This window comes from Chrysochloris asiatica, unplaced genomic scaffold (assembly GCF_000296735.1).
Source record: "Chrysochloris asiatica unplaced genomic scaffold, ChrAsi1.0 scaffold00067, whole genome shotgun sequence".
Lineage (NCBI taxonomy): Eukaryota > Metazoa > Chordata > Mammalia > Afrosoricida > Chrysochloridae > Chrysochloris > Chrysochloris asiatica.
In genome coordinates, this window is record NW_006408585.1 from 6877246 (window position 1) to 6901314 (window position 24069).

Below are 24069 nucleotides of genomic sequence, written 5' to 3' on the forward strand. Positions count from 1 at the left end.
TTCCAAGCCATTTCCAAGGAATGGCTGGTGGGTTTGAACTACCGACCTTGTGGTTCAAACTGCCCTTACAGTCCAGTGCTCATCCTACAGCACCAAACCAGGACTCCTCCCAACCTGGAAATCACTAATAAACATTTGCCATTTCTTGTCTTTTTATGTAAGTGAGGTCATACACTATTTATCTTTTTGTGATTGACTTAATTCACTCAGCATAATGTCTTCCAGCCCCATCCATATTGTAACATTATATTTATCCATTCATCTGCTGATGGACACTGAGGTTGTTTTCATCTTTTGGGTATTATGAGTAGGACTCCAACAAACGTTGGTGTACAAGTGTCTTTTTGAGCTTGTGCTTTCAAGTTTTTGGGATCTGTACCTAGGAGTGGCATGCTTGGGTCCTATGGCAGTTCTATTTTTAGTTTTTTGAGAAACTGCCACACTGCTGTCCACAATGGCTTCAGCATTTTGCATTCCCACTAGCAATTTCCCTACATCCTCCCAACATGTGTTGTTTCTGGATTTTTTGCATTCGTTTTTTACTTTAGCCATCCTCCACTATCATCTAGTCGATTCCGAGTCACAGCAACCCTATAGGACAGACAAGCACTGCCTCTTGGGTTTCTGAGACTGTAAACCTCATCTTATTCCACGGAGTGGCTGGTAGATTAGAACCACTAAGAACCGATAACTTTCCAGTTAGCAGTCCAATGTGTAATCCACTGTACCACTCAGGTGTCTTTTAATTATACTGTTGTTGTGGTTGTTGTGAAGTGCTGTGGCATTTGGTTTCCACTCATAGAGATCCTGTATAGCATTTCCAAGGAGAGGCTGGTGAGTTTGAACTGCCGACCTGTGGTTCATACCAACCTTGTGGTTCTGTGCTTATCCTATAGCGCTACACCAGGACAAATGGGAGTGAAATGATACCGCCTTGTGGTTTTGATCTACATCACTATGGCAGCTAACAATGCAGAGCATCTTTTCAGATGTTTGGTGGCCATTTGAATGTCCTCTTTGGTGAAATGCCTATTTAAGTCCTATGCCCATTTTATGACTGGATTATTTCTCTTTTTGTTAAATTGAAGTTATATATATCTTCATTATTAAATTCTTGTGGATGTATGGTTTCTGAAGATAATCTCTCACTTAGTAGCTTGTCTTTTCACTTTTTAAGTAAAAACTTTAGGTGAACAAAGTGTTTCATTTTTATTAGGTACCACTTATTTATTTTATCTTTTGCTGTTTGTGCTTTTGTTACTATATTGATAATTCATTGCTGAAAGCTTGCCTGACAGTGTTGTCCCTGCTTATTCTTCTAATAATTTAGTTGTTTTAGTTTACACATTTAAGCCCTAATCCATTTTGAATTTTTTTTTTTTTTTTTTTTGTATGTGAGGCATGGATCCCTTTGAATTTTTCTGCATGTGGAAATCCAATTTTCCCAGCACTATGTACTGAAGAGACTATTCCTGCCCAATGAGTGGACTAAGCTCACGTGCCAAAATCCGATAATCTTAGATGTGTGGTTTGTTCCTGGACTCTCAATTTTATTCTCTGGTTCTCAATGTCTATTGTTATACCAGGACCCGGTTGTTATGATTACTGTAGCTATATGTTGTTGTTAGATGCCATCAAGGCAGTCCCAATTCATAACACTATGTACACTAGAAGAAAACACTATCCAGTCCTGTGCCATCCTCACAATTGTTGTTGAGCTCACTGCTGCAGCCACTGTGTTAATCCATTTTATTGAGGGTCTTCCTCTTTTTTGTTGACCCTCTATTATAGCAAACATGATGTCATTTTCCAGGGACTGGTCCCTCTTGATAACATGTCCAAAATATGTTATCACCATCTAAGAAGCATTATGGCTGTACTTTTTTTTAAGACAGATTTGTTTGTTTTTCTGGCAATCCATGGTCATTTCAAAAGTCCTTGACAACATCATTATTTAAATGTATCAATTCTTTGGTATTCCTTATTCATTGTCCTCCAGTTTTCACATGCAGATGAGGCAAGTGAAAATACCTTGGCTTGAGTCAGACCCACTTTAGTCCTCAGAGTGACATCTTTGCCTTTTTAAAGTTTTTGTTTGTTTGCTTTTTGCAGCAAAGTTGCCCAATGCAATAGATCTTTTTGGTTTCTTCACTGCTGCTTCCTTGTATATTGACAGTGGATCCAAGTAAAATTAAATCCTTGACAACTTCAGTCTTTTCTCCATTTTTCATGATGTCATTGGTCCAGTTGTGGGGATTTTTGTTTTCTTTGCATTGAAGTATATATAATCCATCCTGAATGCTGTATTCTCTGATCTTCATCAGTAAGTGCTAAATAGAATGTTTTAAAATCAGGAAGTGTGAGTCCTCCTACTTTGTTCTGCTCTTTCAACATTGCTTTAGCTACTCATGGCCTCTTGCCATTCCTTATAAAGCTAATGATTGACTTTTCTATTTCTATAAAGAAGGCTGTTGGAATTTTTATCTATAGATTGATTTGGGTAGTAGCGACATCCACAATATTAAGTTTTCCAATCTATAGACATTTTTGGAACATTTTTCCATTTATTCAACTCTTCTTTAATCTCTTTCAGCAGTGTTTTATAGTTTTTATTGCATATGTCCCTTACATGACTAGGTAGATTTATTCCTAGTTATTTTATTCTCCTAGATGTTTTTGTAAATAGAATTATTTCCTTAATTTCCCTTTCTGATTTCTTATTGTGTATATATAGAAACCCAAGTGATTTTTGTTTTATTGACCTTGCACTCTACACCTTTGCTAAATTATTCTTTTAGTTCTAGAAGTTTTTTTGTGAAGTCTTTGGGATATTCTATATATACAAGCAGAGATAATTTTATTTCTTCTTTTCCATTCTGGATATCTCTTATTAATTTTTCTTGTCTTATTGCTCTAAGATTTCTAATACAACAGAAGTGTTGAAGACAGGCACCCTTATCTTGTTCCTGATTTCAAGGAGAAAACTCTCAATCTTTCTTCATTAAATATAATGTTTGCTGTAGGTCTTTTCATATGTACCCTGAATCATACTGAGGAATTCCATTATCATTCAAATCATCTTTAGGGTTTTCATTAAGGAAGGGTATTGGATTTTATCAGATGATTTTACATCTAGAGAGATGATCATGTGGTTCTTTTCCTTTGTTCTATTGATGTGGTATAGTATTGATTGATTTTCTAATGTTGAACCATCCCTGCAGTCCTGAAATAAATCCCACTCGATCATGATATGTGCCTTTTTTAATATACTATTGGATTATGTTCACTAATATTTTGTTGAGGATCTTTGCATTCATATTCATAAGCGATACTGGCTTGTGATTTTCTTTTCTTGTGGTGTCTTTGTCTGAGTTGAGTATCAGGGTTATGCTTGCTTCAAAGAATGAATTAGGGAATATTTCTGCTTTCTCTGTCTTTTGGATGAGTTTAAGCAGCACTGATGTCATTTCTTCTCTGAATGTGTAGAATTCCCCAGTGAAACCATATGGTCCAGGACTTCTGTGTGTATGTGTGTTGGCAGACTTGTGATCACTGATTCAATAGCTTTACTTATTATAGGGCTTTTTGAGACTACTTCCTCTTGAGTAGGCTGTAAACTTCTAAGAATTTATTGTCATTGGATTTCTTGACTAATGCTTCCATTCATATTGATTGTTGATCCAAGAAGAATGCAATCCTTGACAACTTCAATTTCTTTGCCATTTATCATGATGTTGTTTACTGGTTCATTTGTAAGGACTTTTGTTTTGTGCTCAGTTTAAATTTTAATAAATTCTGACAAAAATAATCTCTAATTAGTAGATGAAGAATTGTGATTTCCTTTATTTCATATGAGACAATTTCTTTTGAACCCATCACATTAGCTTCAACATCAGTGACATTTGTCATCACCAGAGCTGTGTGATTCATCTGTTGAAACCACTAACAGTTCCCAGAGTATAGCACCTTCATTTTGTCTATGCTACTTTGTCAACAGCACTTACTCAAACCAGAGCATGGTGCTGCCACTGCCTGCATATGACACTGTTATTGTTGTTAAGTGCTGTTGAGTCGGTGGTTCCAACCCATAGTGACCCTGTATGGGGTTTCCAAGGTGCAGCTGGTAAGCTTCAACAGACAACCTTATGAGTTAAACCATCTTTGCAGTCCTGTACATTAGCCCACAGCACCACACTGTAGGGTTTTTTTCCTTTCATCCTGTAGGTGAATGTTCTCTACCTGAATAAAGAACCACTTTATTCAGTTATTGTTTTATTCATTTTGTTAATTTTTGAATAGGTAATTGACCTACTTTGAATATTTTTAAAGAGGCAAAGGTATACAGTGAAAAATCTCCCTCTCACATCTGTTCAGCTGCTTCCTCAAACTTGAAATTATTGTTCATAGTTTCTTGTGGGTCCTTCCAGAGTTTTATTCTGATTTGTGTAAATATAAATATATGCTTTTATTTCTACGTCTTTAAAAACACTCTGGCACCCTTTAACATTTATTCTTTTTTTCCCTAGCATATAATGAGCCCATTCCCTCTTTTATTTGTCCATTGAAGAAACAAAGAATGCCCGTTTTCTAGAACTTCAGCTCATTCAGATTTCCTAAAATTTCTGGGTATCCTTTGACTATAATCATTGATTCATTTCATTCCTTCATTCAACAACAACAACAAAAAAGTACTGATCTTCTGCTGGCTAAGAGTCTGTACTCGGTTCGTGAAGGATAACAAAGATTATGAATTCAGCCCTAGAAGAATACAGTGGAAGATACAGAACTATAAGAGATGTATGAAATGCCATAGCAGTCTAGAGAAGGGAGCGATTAGATCAAATTTTACGTATCAGAGAAAACTCTGGGAGAAAAATGACTTTTGAGCTGACCCGTGAAGGCTGTGTCTATGTCTCTGAGGAGATGGGAGAGAAGGGAAACAGTCTATGTTGTACCTCAACACTTGTTTCCAAGTGACAGAAACTCAGAGTAGATAAAGAAAGAAAAAGGGAGCAGTATATTAACTCCTATAACTCAAACACAAAAGACAAGGCTTGGAACTGGCCTCAAAGTCAACAGCACGCAAAGGCTTTATCAGTGTTATCTCTTCCTGGGTTACCTTACCCCACCATGATTCTTCTTCTTAAAGCACCTTCCTTTAATGGCGATATGGCTGCTAGTACCTTTGTTATCAAAGGAGCTCTGTTAGCATAGTGTTATGAATTGGGCTGCGAAACTTAAGGTCAGCAGTTCGAAACTTCCGTGGGAGAACGATGAAGCTTTCTGCTCTCGTAAAGATTTATAGCCTCTGAAACCCTGTACAGGGTTGCTATGAGTCGGAACCGATTCCACGGCACATAACCACCACCACCACCACCACCTTTGGTATCATAGTCTTGCTGTTCTCAATCCTAAAGTAAAGAGTTAACCACGCCTCTGCTTCCAGTTCAAACATTCCTGGGAATGAACCAGTCCAACTTGGTGTTTCTGCCCCACTGCGGTCTGTGAGGGGAAGTATCAGAATCACACTGAAGTGAGGAAGAGCAGTAATTTTGGAGTCCTGGTGTGGCTCTGTGGGTTAATGCGCTGGACTGCAAAATTGGTTTGATCTGCAAGGTTGGTGGTTCAAGCTCACCAGCTGCTCCTCAGAAACCCTATACAGGGTCGCTATGGGTTGGAACCAACTTGACAGCACTTAACAACAGTAACAAGTTCTTAATAATGGAGAAGAGCCGAGAGCGGGACCCTACCCAGAGAAGTCGGGACACCTGAGATGGAGGCAGAGATGATGACTCAGAGAGATGGAGAGGCTAGGGACTTGAAATCCTGAGAGGGAGAGGGACTGTGTGCTAATGACCAGGATGGGGGAGTAGAACTGGGGGGCGGGGGCAGGCTTGCAGGGTATACCCTTTGGGTGGTTGATGATGCATGGAGGGGATTGTAACTATGGCAATGAAACGATATATGACAGAATGAATGTAAAACCTATGGTATCCCATGTAAACTATCACATAATTCACAATAAAACATTTATTTAAAAAAAATAACAAGTTCTTTAATTGCGCTGCTGCCATAATAAGGTAGGAAGGGGTGCAGGGCAGACACAAAGCAGAGAGGTACACTTATATCTAATACGAGCAAAGGCATGAAGGCAGAAAATTATAGGTCATGCTCTGAATATGGTGAAAAGCTCAGTTATGTTTCAGAAGCAGGGTTGGGACTAGGGTGAGGGAAGCAAGGCACCTAGGATGCAAAATTTAAGTAGGTATTCTCAGATGGTAACCCTATACTTGCAGGACCCTGGGAGTGAGTTCCCCCTCAAATTTTGCACCTTAGGCACCTTGCTTGTTTCACAGGAAGCTTGGCCCAGTTCAGAAGGAAAGAATGATTAACATTGCTAAAGATCAACAGGCTAAGTAGAATGTGGAACCTAGATTGACCATGGAGGGAACCATTGTAATGGTTGTTGTTGTTAAGTGCTATTGAGTAGGTTCTACTCCTAAGGGCTTTGTATAGGATTTCCAAGGAGCGGCTGGTGAATTTGAACTGCTGACCTTACAGGTTCAAACCAACCTTGTGATCGAGTGCTTATCCTACAGTGCTATATCAGGACTGTAAAGGAATGATGTAGGGAAAAGCCAGATTGCAGTAGGGTAAGATGGAAGCAGCAGTCAAGAATTAAATGATGTATTGCATTAGGCAAATCTGCTGCACAAGACCTCTTTAAAGTGTCGAAGAACAAAGACATCAGTTTGAGGACTAAAGTGTGTCTGATCTAAGCCATGGTATTTTCAGTAACCTCATATGCATGTTTAAATTGGACAAGGACTAAAGAAGACTGTAGAAGAATTGATGCATCTAAGTTATGGTGTTGGAGGAGAATACTAAAAGTACTATGGACTGCCAAAAGAACAAACAAATCTGTGTTGGTCGTACAGCCAGAATGCTTCTTAAAGCCAGAATGGCCAGACTGCATCTCTCATACTTCAGACATATTAGGAGGGACCAGCCTCTGGAGAAGGACTGATGTCCTCTTTCTTTGCTGAGCTACCACTTTAAGTAGCAAGCATGATTGCTTGGTAAAGTGGTGGCTCAGCAGTAAAAGAGGAAGGTCCCAACAAGATGAATTGGTACAGTGGCAACGTCAATGGGCTCAGGCATAGCAATGATTGTGAGATAGGCACAGGACCAGGCAGTGTTTCATTCTGCTGTGCATAATGTTGCTATGAGTCAATACCGACTCGATGGCACCTAACAACAACAACCAGTATTCACCCAAGTAATGGAAGTAAAGAATATAGGCTACTCTTTCATGATTTGCTGTTGTTGTTATGTGCCATGGAGTCGGTTTCTACTCATAGTGACCCTGTACAGGATTTCCAAAGCTGTAAATCTTTACAGGAGCAGAATGCCTCATCTTTCTCCCGCAGAACAGCTGGTAGTTTTGAACTGCTGACTGTGAGATTAGCAGCCCAATTCGTAACCACTACGCTACCAGAGCATGTCAGGGAATGATAGAGAAAAGGAATTGAGTTTTCAGGGAAAAGCTGAGAGCCAGACAAGTTTCTTTTACTTTATTTTTCATATTGGAGGTATTGAACTAAAAAGATTTTCCTTATAGGCAGATGTAGTAAGCAGAACACTTGGCTCCCTTCCAATCAAAAATAATTTTCTACTAGCCTGCTAGTGAAGCCTGAACTGCTACCAGTGGTGATTTGGGGTGATTGAATTAAAGGATTATCCCCTAGCAGTTAGTAAGTACCCTCTCAGGGCCCCTTCTGTAGGTAATTCATTAAGCTTTTAGCAGCCATTTGTATGTTGATGTGAATTGGTTTATCTGATTCTTTGTGACAGCTGAGGGTACATTTTGATAAAGGCAAAGTAAAGCTCTGAAGGGCGTTTGAGAGTTTAGGGTGGGGCAGCTAAAAGGTGGTAAGATGAAGGACCAGGTTTTAAGGGTTAACTTGTCTACCTTACTTGTCCACCCAGGGCCAGCTCTCCATTTATGATCCTAAACTCATCCTTTCTTCATCAATAAATCATTTTTAAAATAGCTTTTCTGTGGAAACTAGTCAGACATTCCAGGGAAAATATATTGTGTTCCAGGTAATACAAAAGAGAACCGGACCTGGAGTCAAAAAGTCTGTTCTTACTCTCACCCATCTGGTGCATAGGCAGTGCAGAATGGAGTGTGATCTTCAAGACCACACACTTCTATAAGCCCCTTCCACAACCCTGAGAGGGACCTTAGGATTAGATTCACATGCATTTTTGGAAATTTTGAAAAATAAAATATTGTAACTACAGTCTACTACTGTCTCTTTCCACCATGGTCTTTTTTTGGAATCTACTAGGTAAATGGAAGTTGAATTGGAGAGAAGTATTTAATTTGTGCTTGCTGTTGTTGTTGTTAGTTGCCCTTGGTTGTTGTTGTTGTCAAGTGCTGCTGAGTTGGTTCTGACTCATGGAGACCCTGTATAGGGTTTCCGAGGAGCAGCTGACCTTGAATTCGAGCACTTATCCTATGGCGCCACACCAGGACTCCAGTGTTGTTGTTGTTAAGTGGCATCGAGTTGATTCTGACCCTTAGCGACCCTGTATAGGGTTTCCAAGGAGCAGCTGGTGAGCTTGAACCACCGACCTTGCAGTTCAAACGACTGTGCAGTCTGATGCGTTAGCCCACAGTGCCACACCAGGACTCCTAGGACTCCAGTAGTTTGGGTTTAATGTTACATGTTTTTATGACTTGCTGTCACTTCTGTGTACAGTTAGGTCATTGTTAGCTGCTTCCATACAGGAATGTCTTACAGGAATATTCTTATTGCCCAGTGTGCTGACTCATGTGTCATAATATGACGACTATGTGGGACCAGTGATGGCAAACTGGTTAATGAGTGTTGTCAGGGCAAAGATGTGTCACTGCTCAAGGAAACATAAAGTGCCCTGAAATCTCATTGCTCATTCATTTCTAAAAGAAACATCATAGAGGTTTTCCTGAATTTGAAGACAATCTTAAAAACAATATATAGCACTGCCAATAAGCTACAAAGTTGAACTATGCTAAACCATCAACAATAATAATAAATCTTGAAATGAACCCATACTAGTAGAAAGACTGAATTATTTTTCTATTCTAGACTCTACTTTAAAACTGTTATGTAGAGCAACACAGCACAGAACCAGTATATATGTATTGGGGAAAAAAAAAACCTTCTAGAAGTATGTTGTTGTTGTTGTTAAGTGCTGTCGAGTCGATTCTGACCCATATGACCCTGTATAGGGTTTCCGAGGAGCAGCTGGTGAGCTTGAACCGACAACCTTGCAGTTCAGATGGCTTTGCAGTCTGGCACATTAACCCACAGCACCACACCAGGACTCCTAGAAGTATGTAAGGCTGTTAATTAATACAATGATTTTATTGTTTCTGTTTGTAGTATTTGCCAATTTTTTTAAACATTGTAATTATTGTGATTTCTTATCTCAAAATTTTGTACTCATTATTTTATATTCTTTAATTTAAAGAGCGTTTCTCCACAAATTGTATAAGCTTTAAGCCCTACAAAAACCTGGATCCTTTCCTGGCCCTATGACTTTGAGCAAGTAATGGGAACCATTTCCTTATCTGGAAATTAGGAATCACTGTATCTGCCCAACTTACTTCATTGGGTTGTGCAATGTGATGTGAGTAAAGGGTTTTATTATTAGCTACAAAGAGTCAGGAATTCCTGGGTAGTGCAAATAGTTAACATGTTTGGCTGTTAACCAAAAGATTGGAAATTTGAAGCCACCTAAAGGGACCTCAGAAGAAAGGTCTGGTGATCTACTTCTGAGAAATCAGCCACTGAAAATCAACTCCATGGCAACTGGTAGTAGAAAGACCCAAACAAACGTAAGTTAAGTAGAATCATAGCTTCCTCCTCAAACAAAGGTACCTTGCATTATGTTTTTGGCAATCGTACTTTGTATTTGGTGCTATTCTGACGTGAATAATGGGTCAGGATCCTTTTGGAGAGCTTTACGCAGAAGATAAGCAATCATGATGCTGGGTAAAAAGCCTAGAAAAGAACCGTGGTGTGTTAGCACAATTCCTTGGCTCCTCCTACTGGGGTGGTGAGCAGACGTTGCTTCTAATACTAAGGACAGCATCACCATTTAAGTCTAACAATATTCCAAGTGTGTAGACGGCATCTATTATAAACAAATTTTAAGAAAAGGTGTAGAGCGTTTTTTCTTTCTCTCTTACATTAGCATTTAACCAGGAAAAAGAGGAAAAGAGAAATAAATGGCAGCCTGCGCCCTGAGCAATTAGAGTGGTGTCACGAAGCTCCTTCCCCGGGAACTACACTGTACATACATTATTTCTACTTTATATAAACTGTATTTACCATATCATTCCTTCTCTTACTATAAGTTACTGTGATTTGGGTTTATGTGTCATTTGGTATGCAGTTCATTTTTGGATCTGAAAACACTAAAAAAATTCCTGTTTAAATTAATAGTAATTGTTCCTTTGCTTTACACTATTCCAACTCATAGTGACCCTGCACAGGGTTTTCAAGGCTGCAAATCTTTACTGGAGCAGAAAGCCTCATCTTTCTCCCATGGATCAGCTGGTAGTTTCAAACTGCCAATCCTGAGGTTAGCAACCCAATTCGTAACCACTATGCTACCAGAGCTCCTTAGGGGAAATATGCCTGCAAAAATAATTACACAGATAGTGTCTAGCACATAAAGCATAGGTGTTTATTTCAAATGCATACTTTTTTTACCACAAAATTATAGAAAGTCAGCAGTATAGCCAATGCAATAAAACATACTTTCAATGGTGCTTAATTTAAATGGACAAATCTTTAATAATCTTACATATCTGAAAGTATTTGAAACACATAAATTTACCACTAAGTAGTTCATGAACCAGACTGTTCAGGTATCAAATTAATATGTACTGCTTGGGATCCTGTAGCTCCAGAGAATAAGCTTTGGATTGCGAACTGAAAGGTAGGCTCTTGGAACCCACCAGCCCTCAGAGGGAGAAAGATGAGCCCTCTCCTCACTCAAGGCATTTCAAGCTTTGGAAATCCTACAAAAGATTGCTATGAGTTGCAAACAACTCCGTAGCACTTAACAACTTGGGGTCCTGGTGTGAGGCTGTAGGAAAAGCACTGAACTGCTAACCTTAAGGTGGGGGGCTATGAGTGGGAACTGAATCAACAGCACTTAATAACAACACTTAGGTGTAGTTTCATGATAGAAAATCCAAGACTAATCTCTTCAGTCAGAAAAACAAATAACTAATTAACATTCTCAGGTTGCAAGTTGATGGTCTCTGACTAAAATGACTTTCAAAATTCAAAATTACACACAGCTCACTTGCTTCTTTCTGTCCATTAAAGTTTAAAATGGAGATGTGCTTGGTTGTTGTTGTTAGGAGCTATAGAGTTGGTGCCAACTCATAGTGACCCTGAGCACAACAGAATAAAATACTGTCCGGTTCTGTGCCATTCTTACAATTGATGTTACTTATGCTTGACCCCTCTGCTGCTGCCACTGTGCCAATCCATCGCAAAAAAGTCTTCCACTCTTTTGCGGACCCTCCACTTTACCAAGCATGATGTCCTTTGCCAGGGACTGGCCCCTCCTGATAACATGTCCGAGTATGAGACAAAGTCTCGCCATCCTGGCTTCACTGTTGGTGCATGGTAGTCAGTCAATTTTCACAGGGCTTTTGTGATTATGATTTTCATTAAAATTCTTTCCCCCACTAGGTTAACCTAGGGTGTGGGGTGGGCATGTCAATCCAGTATCTTACAGTTGAACCTTTGCCTGAATTTGTGATTTTTATTTTCACTTTTACTTTTTCATTTGTACGTCAAGGTAAGTGTGGGAGGGGAACAGGGAAGGGAAGGAAGAAGAAAAGAAAACGATTATTTTTCCTAGAAGGGTAATCCTCTATACCACTATTGTTGGTTGTTGTTGTTGTTAAGTGCTGTCGAGTCGGTTCCGACCCATAGCGGCCCTGTATAGGGTTTCCGAGGAGCAGCTGGTGAGCTTGAACTGCCAACCTTGCAGTTCAAACGGCTTTGCAGTCTGGCGCATTAACCGACAGCACCACTTGCCCTCAATTAGATCTTGACTCATGGGGCCCCTTATGTGTCAGAGTAGAACTGTGTACCATCGGTGTTTTCCATAGCTGACTTCTTCCTAAATAGATTCTCAGACCTTTTTTTCAGAGACACGTGTGGATGGACTCAAACCCCCAACTGAAGCAGCCAAGAGTGTTAACCATTTGCGCCATCCAGGGACTCCATCCAAAATCTTGGGAACTCTATTTACAGGATTCAAGAGAATATAATAGCTAGACTTTTTTAAACCTGAGGGAATGACTCTTTCTTATCTTACTGCTTGGGGGGAAATGTATGAGAAGATAATTTTCATGCTATGAATCCAAAGCCACAGAGTTCTAAAAACAACAACAAAAAAATAAAACACCATATGCCTATATTATATATAAAGAGCTCAGAATCAACCCAGAGAATCTGACAAGTAGGTAGGAGTCAGTAACCGGAGCTGGAAGGATTTAAGTCAACTTTCCATCCAGCTAGTGTTACTCATGTTTGCTGTTCAAATGGGCTCAAAGCAATGGCAATCCTCTACTAATGTGGAACAGGCAGGCTTCAGGAAAGATTTGTTATTTCATTTGTTCATCACTTCACAGATATTTATTGAGCTTAGGCTCAGCTCTGGGAATACAAAGAGGAAAAAGATTCTAGATCGTTGTCCTTAAGAAGCTTACACACTAGAGAGGGATTTTAATTGTAAACGAATAAATGCCCAAAATGTGTTACAAACACCAAAACAGACGTTTAGATGAGTTTCATTGGGGGTACTAAAGAAAGAATGGAAAATGCTGTGTGGGGAACCCACTGGTTCAAGAAAGAATCCTTCGAGGAAGGGACTGACAGGTTAGTAGCCAAAGCAGCGGCCAAAGTTGGGGGTGGCATTCCTGGTAAAGGAAAGGCTAGGCTAGCAAAACAGTAAGAGCAGAGTCATGGAGGCGTGAAACTGCGCGTTCTGCCCTGGGATCGCCCTCACACCCTTTGTCTCCAGACAAGAAGGTGAAAGGGGGGAGAAAGCCAGTTGTTTCCTCACTGTGGGGTAGGTCTAAAGATGTTTGGGAACATAAATCCTAGCATAGAGAGTAGCAAGGCAGGATCTAGCCTGAGGAGATTTGTAAGGGCTTAAATGGAAGCTGTAGTGCTGCTGAAAGAAAGGGGGCCCCAGTGGCAGCGGAGACCTGCCAGGGCTTAATTGTGCGGTCGCGGACATTTGGCCCTCGGAGCACCCTGCTTCCTATCCGCGTCCCGACGGCTGACCACGTGGATCTACCAGGAGGCGTAAAACCCTTTGGAGGCCGCGAATGGTTTCAGCGCCTGCAAATTTCGCTCCTCGAGATTAGAACCAGTGGAAATGAACCGTTGTTCCCCAGCGGGACCAACTACACGGCCCGACTCGCGCAGGCCCAGAACGCGTTCTCTAGGAGGTTCCGGCGCCGTAATCCCAGCAGAGGCCGGAGGGCAAGCGCACGCTTGCTGCAGCAGGGGCGTGGTTGTGTTTGACCCTCATCTTGTCTTTTATGTATTGGCAACCTCCCCGTTTAGGGTTAAGAATTTAAGGACAACTCCTAAAACCAAAACCAACCCACTGCCATCAATCAATTCCAATTTATAGAGACCTCCTTTGTTGTTGTTCATTGCTGTAGTGTTGCTTCTGAATCATAGTGACTCTGTATAAGGTTTCCGACTGTACATGTTTGTGGAAGGAGAAAGGCTCATCTTTTCTTCTGAATGGGCTCCAACGACCAAAGTCTGTGGTTCACCATCCAGTGCTTTTCCTACACAGTCACCGTGCTTCCAGGGACCCCTTTAATGTTATATAAATTTGCTCTTACTGTTGAAAAGACTGAACCAACCCCTAACCAAAGAAACAAATACACTGCCATCAGGTCAATTTGACTCATCGCTACCCTACAGGACACAAAATCGAACTGCCCCACAGTTAGGGGGTTAGTGGGTTCCAAACACAGACCTTTGGTTAGCAGCCGAGCTCTTACACACGCACCACCAGGATTCCTTAACCCCTACTGGAACTAAATTCAGCACAATCACCTTCATTTTCAAACATTGAAAAGACACAGAATCTTTAAAAAAAAAAAAACTAAAGTAAGGTTCAGTTAATTAAGAACCTTATGCATCAGTAACGACTCACCTACAAATTCGACTTAATGGGTGAAAGAAAGGCACGAATCTCGTTCATAAGCCGGGGACCGCCTTTTTTCCTCCTATTGTTACATTTGTTTAACAGTCAGTGTCGCCTTGAGGTCTGGGAGTTCCCAGGGCGCTGTACTATAAAGGTAGGTGTATGACAGAGTTACGTGAGTCACCCTACAGAATTGCCAACCGGCCTCGGAGGAAGGACCTACCTTCTGGGGAACTGTGCGCCCTGCTCGGGCTTCTCCTGGGGGTCAAAGTTGGGCCCGACTTCCTTTTGCAGGGCCCCAGGCGCCCTCCGCTCCTGCAGTCATTTCCCAGCAGGCCCCCAGAGGGCCCCCTCGCCTGCGGGCCACGGCCCGGCTGCCTCCGAGCAGGCTCCCGGGGCGGCCTAGCGGCGGAGGGACGCGCCCTTCTCCCCTCGCGGACGCCTCCTCCCCAACACCGCCTCCGCCCAGCCCCCAGACAATCTATTAGCCATTGAGGCTGACAAAACCCTGCGACCCGGCGCATTGTCCCCTGAGCGCCCGGCCTCTGTCATTAGTCCTGATTACGCTGAGCCGCCTGACAGCCCGCCGGCCCGCTCCGCAGACCCCCCATTCACCGCCGCCCCCCCCCGCCCCGCCTCACAATAGGAGCGGAAATCGTCGGCGCTCCAGCGTCCTGGCTGAATAGGGCGCAAAGCTGCTTCTCTTCTCCTCCCGCCCCATTCACATTCTCTTTGGATACAATTTTTTTTTTTTTCCTTTTTGTGAAAATTAGGGAGCGAGAACGCGGTTAAGTAAGACTTTGCTTGAGCTCTTAGCCTGTCATTTGTTTAATGTAAACAAAGAGCAAGTCCTCTCCCACCCTTACTCTCTCATCCCTCCCTCTCAGATTTTTGTAAACAAACCCGTGAGGGGAAAGGGGAGGGAACTGAGGGCAGTGGAGTGGGTCATTAATGTGAAGACCCGGGGAACTACGGCGTTGGGGAAGCTGGAGCCATCGGGTTTGGGATTGAACCTGCGGGTAGCCTTAAAAGAGCCCCAGTTAAGACTAAGGATAAAACCCTCACATTAGTCTGGTCATCTGAAATGTAAAAATGAAGTTTATCACTGGAGTGACTGATTATTTGAGAAATTGCAGGGGCAAACAATTTAGAGAAGATTGCAGCAAAATAACCCATCATATGGAGATTTCTTCAAATTCAAAGAACTTCAACCTTATCTGGGTTTATAAAAAAGACTAGGGTAAAACTGATGTGGGAAAAGAAAAAGTCTTAAAATAGGAAAAGAAAACCTTTACAATGTATCTCCAATGGAAGATTTGGGACAACAAATAAATCTTCATGTGAAAATTTAGACCAATTCCCAACGTAGCTGGATATCAAAAGGAGTCCTGGTGGTGCAGGGTTTAAAGCGCTTGACTGCTAACTGTAATATCTGGGGTTGGAATGAGGCTTGTAACCCAGCAGTGGCTCGGTAGGAGTAAAATGAGGCAATCTGTTTTCAGAAAATATTTACTGCGTTGGAAACCACAGGAAGCATTTCTACTCTGTTCTACATGGTCACCATGAGCTCTCCCTCAGAATACACTTCACAGCTGTGTGGGTTTTTTTGTTTGTTTCAAGTAGCATGTCATCAAAGAACTGATTATTTGCAAAGAACTGAGTATTTGCCTTTAGACTTAAGAAACTTTTTTAAGTATATAATGTGTCTCCTCCTTAAAATTCTAAGGAGGAATGAGATAAATTTCTATATTATTATAAAAGAACTGTTGTTAAATGCCAAGTAGGTTATAGAGACCCTGTATAGGGTTTCTGAGGAGCAGCTGATGGGTTTGAACCACTGACCTTGTGTTTCAAAGTCCGAGGCTGATCCTACAGCTCCACACCAGGAGTCCATAAAAGAAATAGCTACTTTAAAATGTAATCCCTAGGCAGCATGTTAATTTAAGCAAATGATAAATGTGTCTTTAAGGCTTTCAAGAAAGCCAGGGAGAAAATCCACCTTCACTGTTCAGCCTTTGTCTTTTCTCCAAGCAATTAAACATCATTTAAGAAAGTATTTTGTATGAAGAAATTGAGTTCCTAGAGGTGTTATCCTCTGGTTTTCTTGAGAATGCAGAGGGGACATTTTCTTCTACTTAGACAATGTCTGAACTGATGAATGGGGTAGGATTTTGAGAATCTCAAATTCCTTTACATGATTCTACTAAGATGAGTCCTTTCCCTTTCCTCTTGGACCTGGAAATATCCCCTTTCCTCTTAGACCTGAAAGTATCAGCTTAAGAGAGAAAATTTGTCAACTTGGTAAAATGCTTGATTTGGAGAGCTATATAGCTAGGATGGTGATGGGGACAAGACTAGAAATATTTGGAGTTTTTGTTGTTGTTGCAGTGAAACACCCTTAGGCTCAACCAGGAGTGGAGTGAGACCCAGAAAAGCGCCTACAGTATAACATTTAAGGAGGTACTCTCTCAGAATCATGCAAATACAAGATCAGCACCTGGGAGTGAGTGCCTCCTTAAATTTTGCACACTAGGCAACTTGCTTTCCTCACTTAAGTGCAATCCCAGACCCTTGACATTCCAGGAACAACCTGGGGGTCTAGGAAACTACCAAATAAGAGTCTTGAAGTAGCTCTACCATCCTAGCTGAAAGGGACCCATGAAGGACATTTGCTTGCCTTAGAGATGAATACCAGCTTTATCACAAAGACTTCCCACTCCTTATATCTAGAGCACTTGTGCAAGAAAGAAGAGTTTTGCTTTTGAGCAATTCTCAGAATAAGGGCTGCTCTGCGGTACATAATGACAACCATTTATAAAGTCCAAATGAGGCCAAATAGGTTTAAGTGGTTCAGAAACCAAAAACAACCCTTATTCATGTCCTGGATTTCCACTGTATATGTTGCCATTTGATTGCTTTTTGTGTTCCCTGACTTCACTTATTTTTGTTTGGTTTGCCCTTCAGCACATCTGCCCAAATAAGTTAACATACTTCTGATTCAAAGAGCACCTTCTGAGGACAGAGAAGACAAATGAAAGGAGACCAATTTAGTGATGGGGGAGGCTCGTTCAAGTAATTTATAAAGATCAATGCTAAATTTTATAATGCAATCTTTTTCACTAAGAAAATAACGTACAGGCTCTCTGAAAAGCATTAAGTTTTTTAACGAAAGTATAGTATTCAGTACTGTGGGGGGGAAAAATATAAAGCTGAGGTTAAAAACAAGAGCAAAGCCCAAACCTGTCACTTCTTTGTAGCCTTCTGTTTTAACTCAACAACTGACATAGTTCCATCCTTCCCCCTAACTCAGTTTCCTTTCATTGAAAACCAATCATTGGTGTAAAAACCAGCATGAAGATACTAATCTAGTGAATTACCACCTCTCCAATTCTCCTTTTCTTTTAATGAGTGCAATCCTAAATAAATACAGTATATGCTCACTCTAATGTTATCATGGATGCTCACTATTTTTGTATTCCACTCACTACCTTCCCAGTAGCTTCCAATTCATAATGACCTTATATTGAGTTTCCAAAACTATAAATATTTATGGGGCAGACAACTTCATCTTTCTCCCTCTTAGCAGTTGGTTGGTTTGAACCACTGACCTTGCAGTTAGCAGCCCGATGCCTAGCCCACAACGCCTCCAGATGCTCTCATTCTACAGCCCATGCCAGGATGGTCTTGCATTTTTATAAAACAGAACTTCTTGAGTATCCAAGTTTGGCTTCCAAAGTTGTTCCTGAAAATCTTTGATACTTCATAGACGTGTCAGGTGGACAAGTCATAGTTACCTGTGATAGTAACTCATTTTGGAAGTTACCTTATGAGTATTCTCATGTTACCGATTTTTCAGTTTAAATACATCATATATCTATGTATATACCTATTTACATATACTGTTATTGTAAAGATCCTGCTGATACAGTGGGTTAAACATTGAGCTGCTAACTGTAAGGCTGGTTCAAGCCCATCAACCCCTCTGTGGAAAGAAGTTTAGTTCAAAAAAACCTATAATTTCTGAAATCCTAAGGAACCATTTACTCTGTCTTAAAGGGTCGCTATGAGTCAGCAGTGGATTCTTGGGTTTATTGTTAGTTGTTAGTTGCTGTGGAGTGGATTCCGATGTGTACTTTATGTGTACGGAACAGAACCGTTCCAGCGCTGTGGGATAATGCACTGGACCGACAGGTCAGTTTGAACCACAAGGTCAGTTCAAATTCACCAGCCACTCCTTGGAAACCTTGTACAGCTTTGCTGTGAGTCGGAACTGACTTGAGGACACTTAACAACAAATTAACAACATAGGGATTTCAAGACTGATCAAATCACCAGATCTATCTTTTGAGGCACCTCTGGGTGGGTTTGAATTACCACCTCTCAGCATTAGCTGAGCCACACACACACACACACACACACACACACACACACAGACCTGGGAGGTGGCCATGGACCTACTAAGCATTGTTTTAAAAATAAGCCAAGAGACATCAGAAAAGATAAAAGGAATGGAGCAGACCCACATGAGACAGTTCCACAAGGATTCTTGCCTGGCAGAAATCTAAAAGCAGCTATCTTGAGTAAAAACTGTCCATCACCATGTTGTTTTATTGTTTAGCTGCTTCAGACAGAACCCATAGGCGCCAGAGAGTGCACTGAGAAACAGCAAGTTCTCCAAGTTATAGAGATGCCTACCGAGGCAGTCCCTTAAATAAACAACATATCTGTTTTGTTTTGTTTTTTAAAAAAACTTTAAAGCAAAAGTTATACATATATAACAGCATTCTTTCAGCCTGAAATGTCCCCAGGAGACTTAAAGCTGACACTCGGTGTGCAGCTTACGTTCCAGAGGCATCTTTGCAGCAAAATCTTTAGGAAAAAGCAAAGCAAGGAGAACATGGCGCTGGATCAGGCCTAACGGAGGAGGACGAGACCCCGTGGTAGCTGTTAGAGGGCATCGGTGGAGCTGGACTGGCTGCTGGCTGAATACAGGGCCAGATTCTCCTGGTTCCTGGCCACTTGACTTCCGAGGGTACTGGGTTTGCTTGGTCTCTTTTCTTCTCCTTCATTTTGTTTGTTTCATTTTTACACTGGATTCTGTTTCTGAGCATGCCAGGTGGGCGGCTTAGATGTCGCATTCGCTGTCGCTAGACGTGATAGAGATAGCCGAAGTTGCCGCCTTGCTGGACAGACTAGCTGCAGGACTGACCGCGGCGCCCAGCATCTCAGGCGTGCCTTCATCCTCAGCCCGGAGCGCTCTCTCAGATCCCTGCGACAGCACCTGCTGCTGAAGCCTGCGAGGGAAGAAGGGAATACAGATCACAGAGCGCCCCAGAGATGCCAAGCGCCCCTCAGTCCGCCCCGCTTCAGTCTGGAGGATGCCAGCTCTCGTTTCCCTGGAACTCCACGGAGTTCAACCCTCCTCCGCGCCTTTTCTAGGCTATTCCCCGTTTTGGGGGGTGATGGGACCGCAGGGGTTTCTCCTGGCAGTTGCTCACTTTTGGGAGATTGATTGGACAATCAGGAAATTGCCAGGTCTGGATGACAAGGATAGGTCAAGCTCCTGCCTGGAGCGCACGCCTGAGTCCGGCTCCAGGCCCAGTTGGCCGAACTAAAGGCAAAACACCGTGACTTGAAAGAAGCAAAAAACGTTTGGGTCTGGGAGGCTAGGATGGACTCTTGGCCAAACTGTTTGCTTAATCTAGATGTACACGCTAGGAAATGAAAATTCTAAAGCCAAGTACTAGCAGTTTACTGTTTTGCGACATGCAAGCTGGGGAAGAGGAGAACTCGATTTCTCACTTCCTCTTAGAAACAGGAGTCCATCGAAAACTGTTTTCAAAGCATTAGAATGGGATGCATCTGGGTTTTTTAAATGACAGAATTAATACTAAACCGCCACTGTTATAAAACCAAGCTTTGTAGGAGTCTTAGCTCAGGTTGAAACAATTAGCTTTAGGCCTTGAGGATCTCTCACTGTTTCTGGGATTTTTATTTTATTTTATTTCTGTCAATGCAGACTTTATTTGGTAACTGAGACCCACTGCTGGCGCGACCTCCGAGGCACCAAGGAGAGACGGTTGAGGATCAAGAGCCTAGAAAATAGCCCGCCGCCCTCGAGGAGTCTGGCAACCGAAGACAAACCGCGTCCTCCAACTCCTGGCCACCCGCACCTGGGCAAAGAAACCCAGGGTGCTACCGCCCACCCCTTCCGGGCCACCCACTGAAGCTTCTAGGTACAGACCTGTTCTTGGCTGCCGCCGCCCTGTCCCTTTGTCGGCGGTTCTTGAACCAGTTGCCCACCTGCGTGGGGGTCAGTCCGGTGGCCTGGGCGAGCTCACGCTTTTTGCTGGGGTTGGGATACGGATCCTGCAGGTACCACTCGCGTAGCAGGTGTCGCGTGCGCTCCTTGAAGCAGTGTGTCTTCTGCTCGCCGTCCCAGATGGTGCGCGGCAAAGGGAACTTCTTCCTTACGCGATACTTGTCCACGGGTCCCAAGGGCCGTCCCCGCAGCTTCTCGGCCTCTTGGTAGTGCGCTTCAAGCCACAGCGCCTGAAGCTTGGCGTGTGACTCTTTGGTGAATTTGTGGTTCTCCAGGATGTGGTAGAGCTCACGGTAGTTGCCACCGTGAAAGGCCACGATGGCCCGTGCGCGAAGCACCGACTCATTCTTGTTGAGGGCCTCGCAGGCCGCGGGGGCCACGGGCAGCGACCAGAGGAAGCGACCCAGGCGCTCCACGTCGCCGCTCTCTTCCAGGGTTTCACATACCCCGGCCACTTGCTGCGGGCTGAAATTCAAGATGGGCAGCTGGAACATCTAGGCAGCACTGGCGGCGGCAAAGGCGCTGAGCACCAAGCGGAACACTCAAAAGATGCCCTCAGGCCCGGCCGGGTGTACCAGCCTCTCCTCCTACAAGCGCCTCGGGGCCGGTGGCGGAGCTGCGAGAGAGAATGGGACTGAAAGAGATGCCGGCTCCGAAGCTCCAGTTCGGCTGGGCTCAGCTCCCGCACACAGGCAGGCACGCAGGCAGGCACGCAGGCGGGCGAGCTGGCGCCGCTACTGGGGTGGGCGGATTGGCGACGCGGGCGCCATGGAGACCCCCTGTCAGTCACCGACCAGCTCTGCCAATCAAGGCTACGGCAAACTGGTCCGGGTGACTTCAGCACCTCCCCGCTCTTGACAGCGCCCACCACTAGTCCGAGGACTTTCCCTTAGCATTTTGCAGAACCTGGGGAGTAAAAAGACGTGCCAGTTGCTGGGAGAGAAGCAGGTAAAGGCGACAGCATTTCACGCGTCACCCTCCCCCTACGTCTGGCTACTCCCTCCCTTTTTGTTTCCCCAAAGAGGCACTGATACTTAAGGAATCCACTTTGGGGCGATTCATTACCTTGTTTGAGGGGGATCCAAGCGACAAAGAGGACTTGGCCAAATCGGAAAACCTCCGAGAAGTCACAAGATTAGTCGTAAGAAAACAGCAAGCCATGTGGGAGCTCATGAATGGGAGAGGCATAGAAGATTAATCACCCTGTCTCTTCCCAGGACCCATTCTTACATACTTTCCTCTGTTCCCTTTTCTAGCGGCCGCCAAAGCAGCCGAATGGGAAGTGAATCTGGAGCAGAAGGAACAGGACCAGAGATCTGTAGAAGAGGTCAGTTTGAACACCATTTCCCCACTCTTACAAAGCCTCCTGAAAGCACTTAAAAAATATGAGCAGGAAGGCACTTAAATTTAGCAACATTGAAACACTTAGCAACCAAGAAGTCAAATTCTCATAGTCAAAGGAGGGCTATAGGAATGGCTGACCCAAATAAAATGTGTACTTTTCAGGTCTACCCCTACTCCACCCCCAGTTAAATAGATTCTAGCAAATGTGCAATACCCACATCTAGAGTGAGAAGTCATTGATTGGTCAGGATAGCAACTTAAAAGCTTTTTTTAAAACAGATTTGTTCCTCTCCTTGCAGTTGAATTTTGCCTCTATCCTGTGTTTGAATATATAACCCTTGAGATGGGGACAGAAATGTGAACCTTGGTCCTTTAGCCTAAACGCAAATCAATAAAAGTAACTTAAAGAAAGGGGCGGGGGCAGTCCGCAGCAATGCTGAGGACCTAGAAAGCGCTTCCTAAATTCCACTGGGCAGTGACCTCTCCTGCAGAGGGGAAGGGCCTTCTTGGCAGGACTATTTTCTGTCTTGGGACCAGCAGATTGAATTGGCAACTTTAATTGATTTCCAGATGAGGTCCAGGTCACACAGTTTTCTGATGCCTTGGTTAAAGAAATCACTGCCTCCTCTGAGCCTTTGATAAAGCATGCTTAATGTGAAGAAAATGATTAGGAGACTGGGTCCACGGAAAACGCCAGGGGACTTGGAAGGTCTATCCCTTTAAATGGAATCAGATAGGAATATTTACTGTCAAAGTGGACTGGTCCTGGCTATCTTTTCTTTAGTATCAAGCACAATGTGTACGGAGCTTGTTCAAATCTGGTAAATCAGAAGGCAGATAGATAGCACAGATGGTTGGAGGTGTCGGGTCAAATCATGCTACGCCTGAGTGCAGAACAAAGCTCGTTCTGACGGAAAACCTTGAGATTATTTTCACAGATCTTCAGAGTTCGCTCAAAATAAATAGGAGAGGGGGAAGAAAAAGCCTAATTTCTACGAGGTTGCCAGCGGCCTCAATAGACAGGCTTTCTTTTCTAAGAGTTCATTTTCTTGAAATGTGACAGGGCAGGGGCAAAGCTAAGAGGGCGAAGGGGATATGTCAAAGCACAAATCTTTCTAGGTTGGGGCGACTTCCAAATGAGCCGGAAGGACAACTTCCTGCCAGAAACATTGCGTGCAAAGCAGAGGAAAGCAGTAGGCGCCGGGCGGAGGTGAAGGAGTGCTACGTCCCCAGTATTGTCCCAGGGAAGCAAAGTAACTAACCTCTTGCTTCAATTTGCAGAGGTTTCTTATTTCTCGATCTCTGTCTCAGGATGTCTTTCCTCTAGGCTCTTGCTCATCCTCCCCATGCAGAAGAGGCCGATGTCCAGAACACAACCCTGGGCCTGGGGAGAGACTGTCGGTGTCCCAAGGTGACCAAGCCTCAAACCCCCCACTCCCCATGACCTTTTGCAGTACTCTGAAAACGGCGGATTCGGGGAGAACTGGCTTCTACCAGTGTGAGGAAGTCGTGTTCGCTTTCTGAGTTTAGACTACCCAACCTGGAAACGGGAATATTTATCCTATAGTCCATTCCTTGGATAATAAATTCTGCGCGTGTCAAAGATGAGAGGGGGTGCGTTTAACTTCTGCATGTCTAGGGCTTACGGGCCCCTGGGCCTCAGACAGGGTCAGAGAGCCTGTCTGATCGGGTGACATTGTAGCTGCAGGAATTCGGCGCGGACTGCAGGCGGGCAGAGTCTTCGAGCCTGGCCGGACGCGGTGTCTAGGTGCTAAGCGAGCGGGATCTGAGAAGTGTCCAGGGGCCTAGGACTACTCTCAGAAAATCCCAATTTAACCATCGAAAAGGATTTAATTTGATATCATTAACTCAAAGGAAACAAACGGCCTTAGAGCAGTTTGGGACCAAGTATTCGTTCACAAGCTTGTAGTGGGAAAGGAACACTGAGGAGAAAATAAGTGAGTTCCCACCCAGAGAGAAAGAAGGAGAAGCTCCGCTGAATTTCTTAGAAATTACTCCATTGTGGATTAGGTGGGTGATCCCCAGTCCATCTCTAAAACGCTCTTCTCCGGTGTTTCTCGAGAAAGGTTGATATCCAGGTTGACTTTTATTAATTTCTTCTTAGAGGATCAAGTTTTTTTTTAATT

At 43.2% G+C, this 24069-nt stretch overlaps 2 protein-coding genes across 2 annotated transcripts in view; one reads left to right on the top strand and one right to left on the bottom strand.

Moving 5' to 3' along the window:
* Nucleotides 1–19303: 19303 nt before the first annotated feature.
* SIX6 (SIX homeobox 6) lies at nucleotides 19304–21152 on the bottom strand. The gene is made up of 2 exons (XM_006864588.1): nucleotides 20501–21152; nucleotides 19304–19550 (listed from the first exon to the last, which is right to left on the bottom strand). Exons 1-2 carry the CDS (start codon nucleotides 21070–21072, stop codon nucleotides 19382–19384), a joined length of 741 nt encoding a protein of 246 aa, XP_006864650.1. The 5' UTR covers nucleotides 21073–21152; the 3' UTR covers nucleotides 19304–19381.
* Nucleotides 21128–24069, top strand: part of LOC102817652 (chromosome unknown open reading frame, human C14orf39) — a 91763-nt gene continuing 88821 nt past the window's right edge. Inside the window, exons 1-4 of the mRNA XM_006864636.1 lie at nucleotides 21128–21359; nucleotides 21835–21905; nucleotides 22986–23175; nucleotides 23250–23433. Of these exons, the coding sequence (XP_006864698.1) occupies nucleotides 21128–21359; nucleotides 21835–21905; nucleotides 22986–23175; nucleotides 23250–23433 (677 nt within the window). The remainder of the gene's footprint in view (nucleotides 21360–21834; nucleotides 21906–22985; nucleotides 23176–23249; nucleotides 23434–24069) is intronic.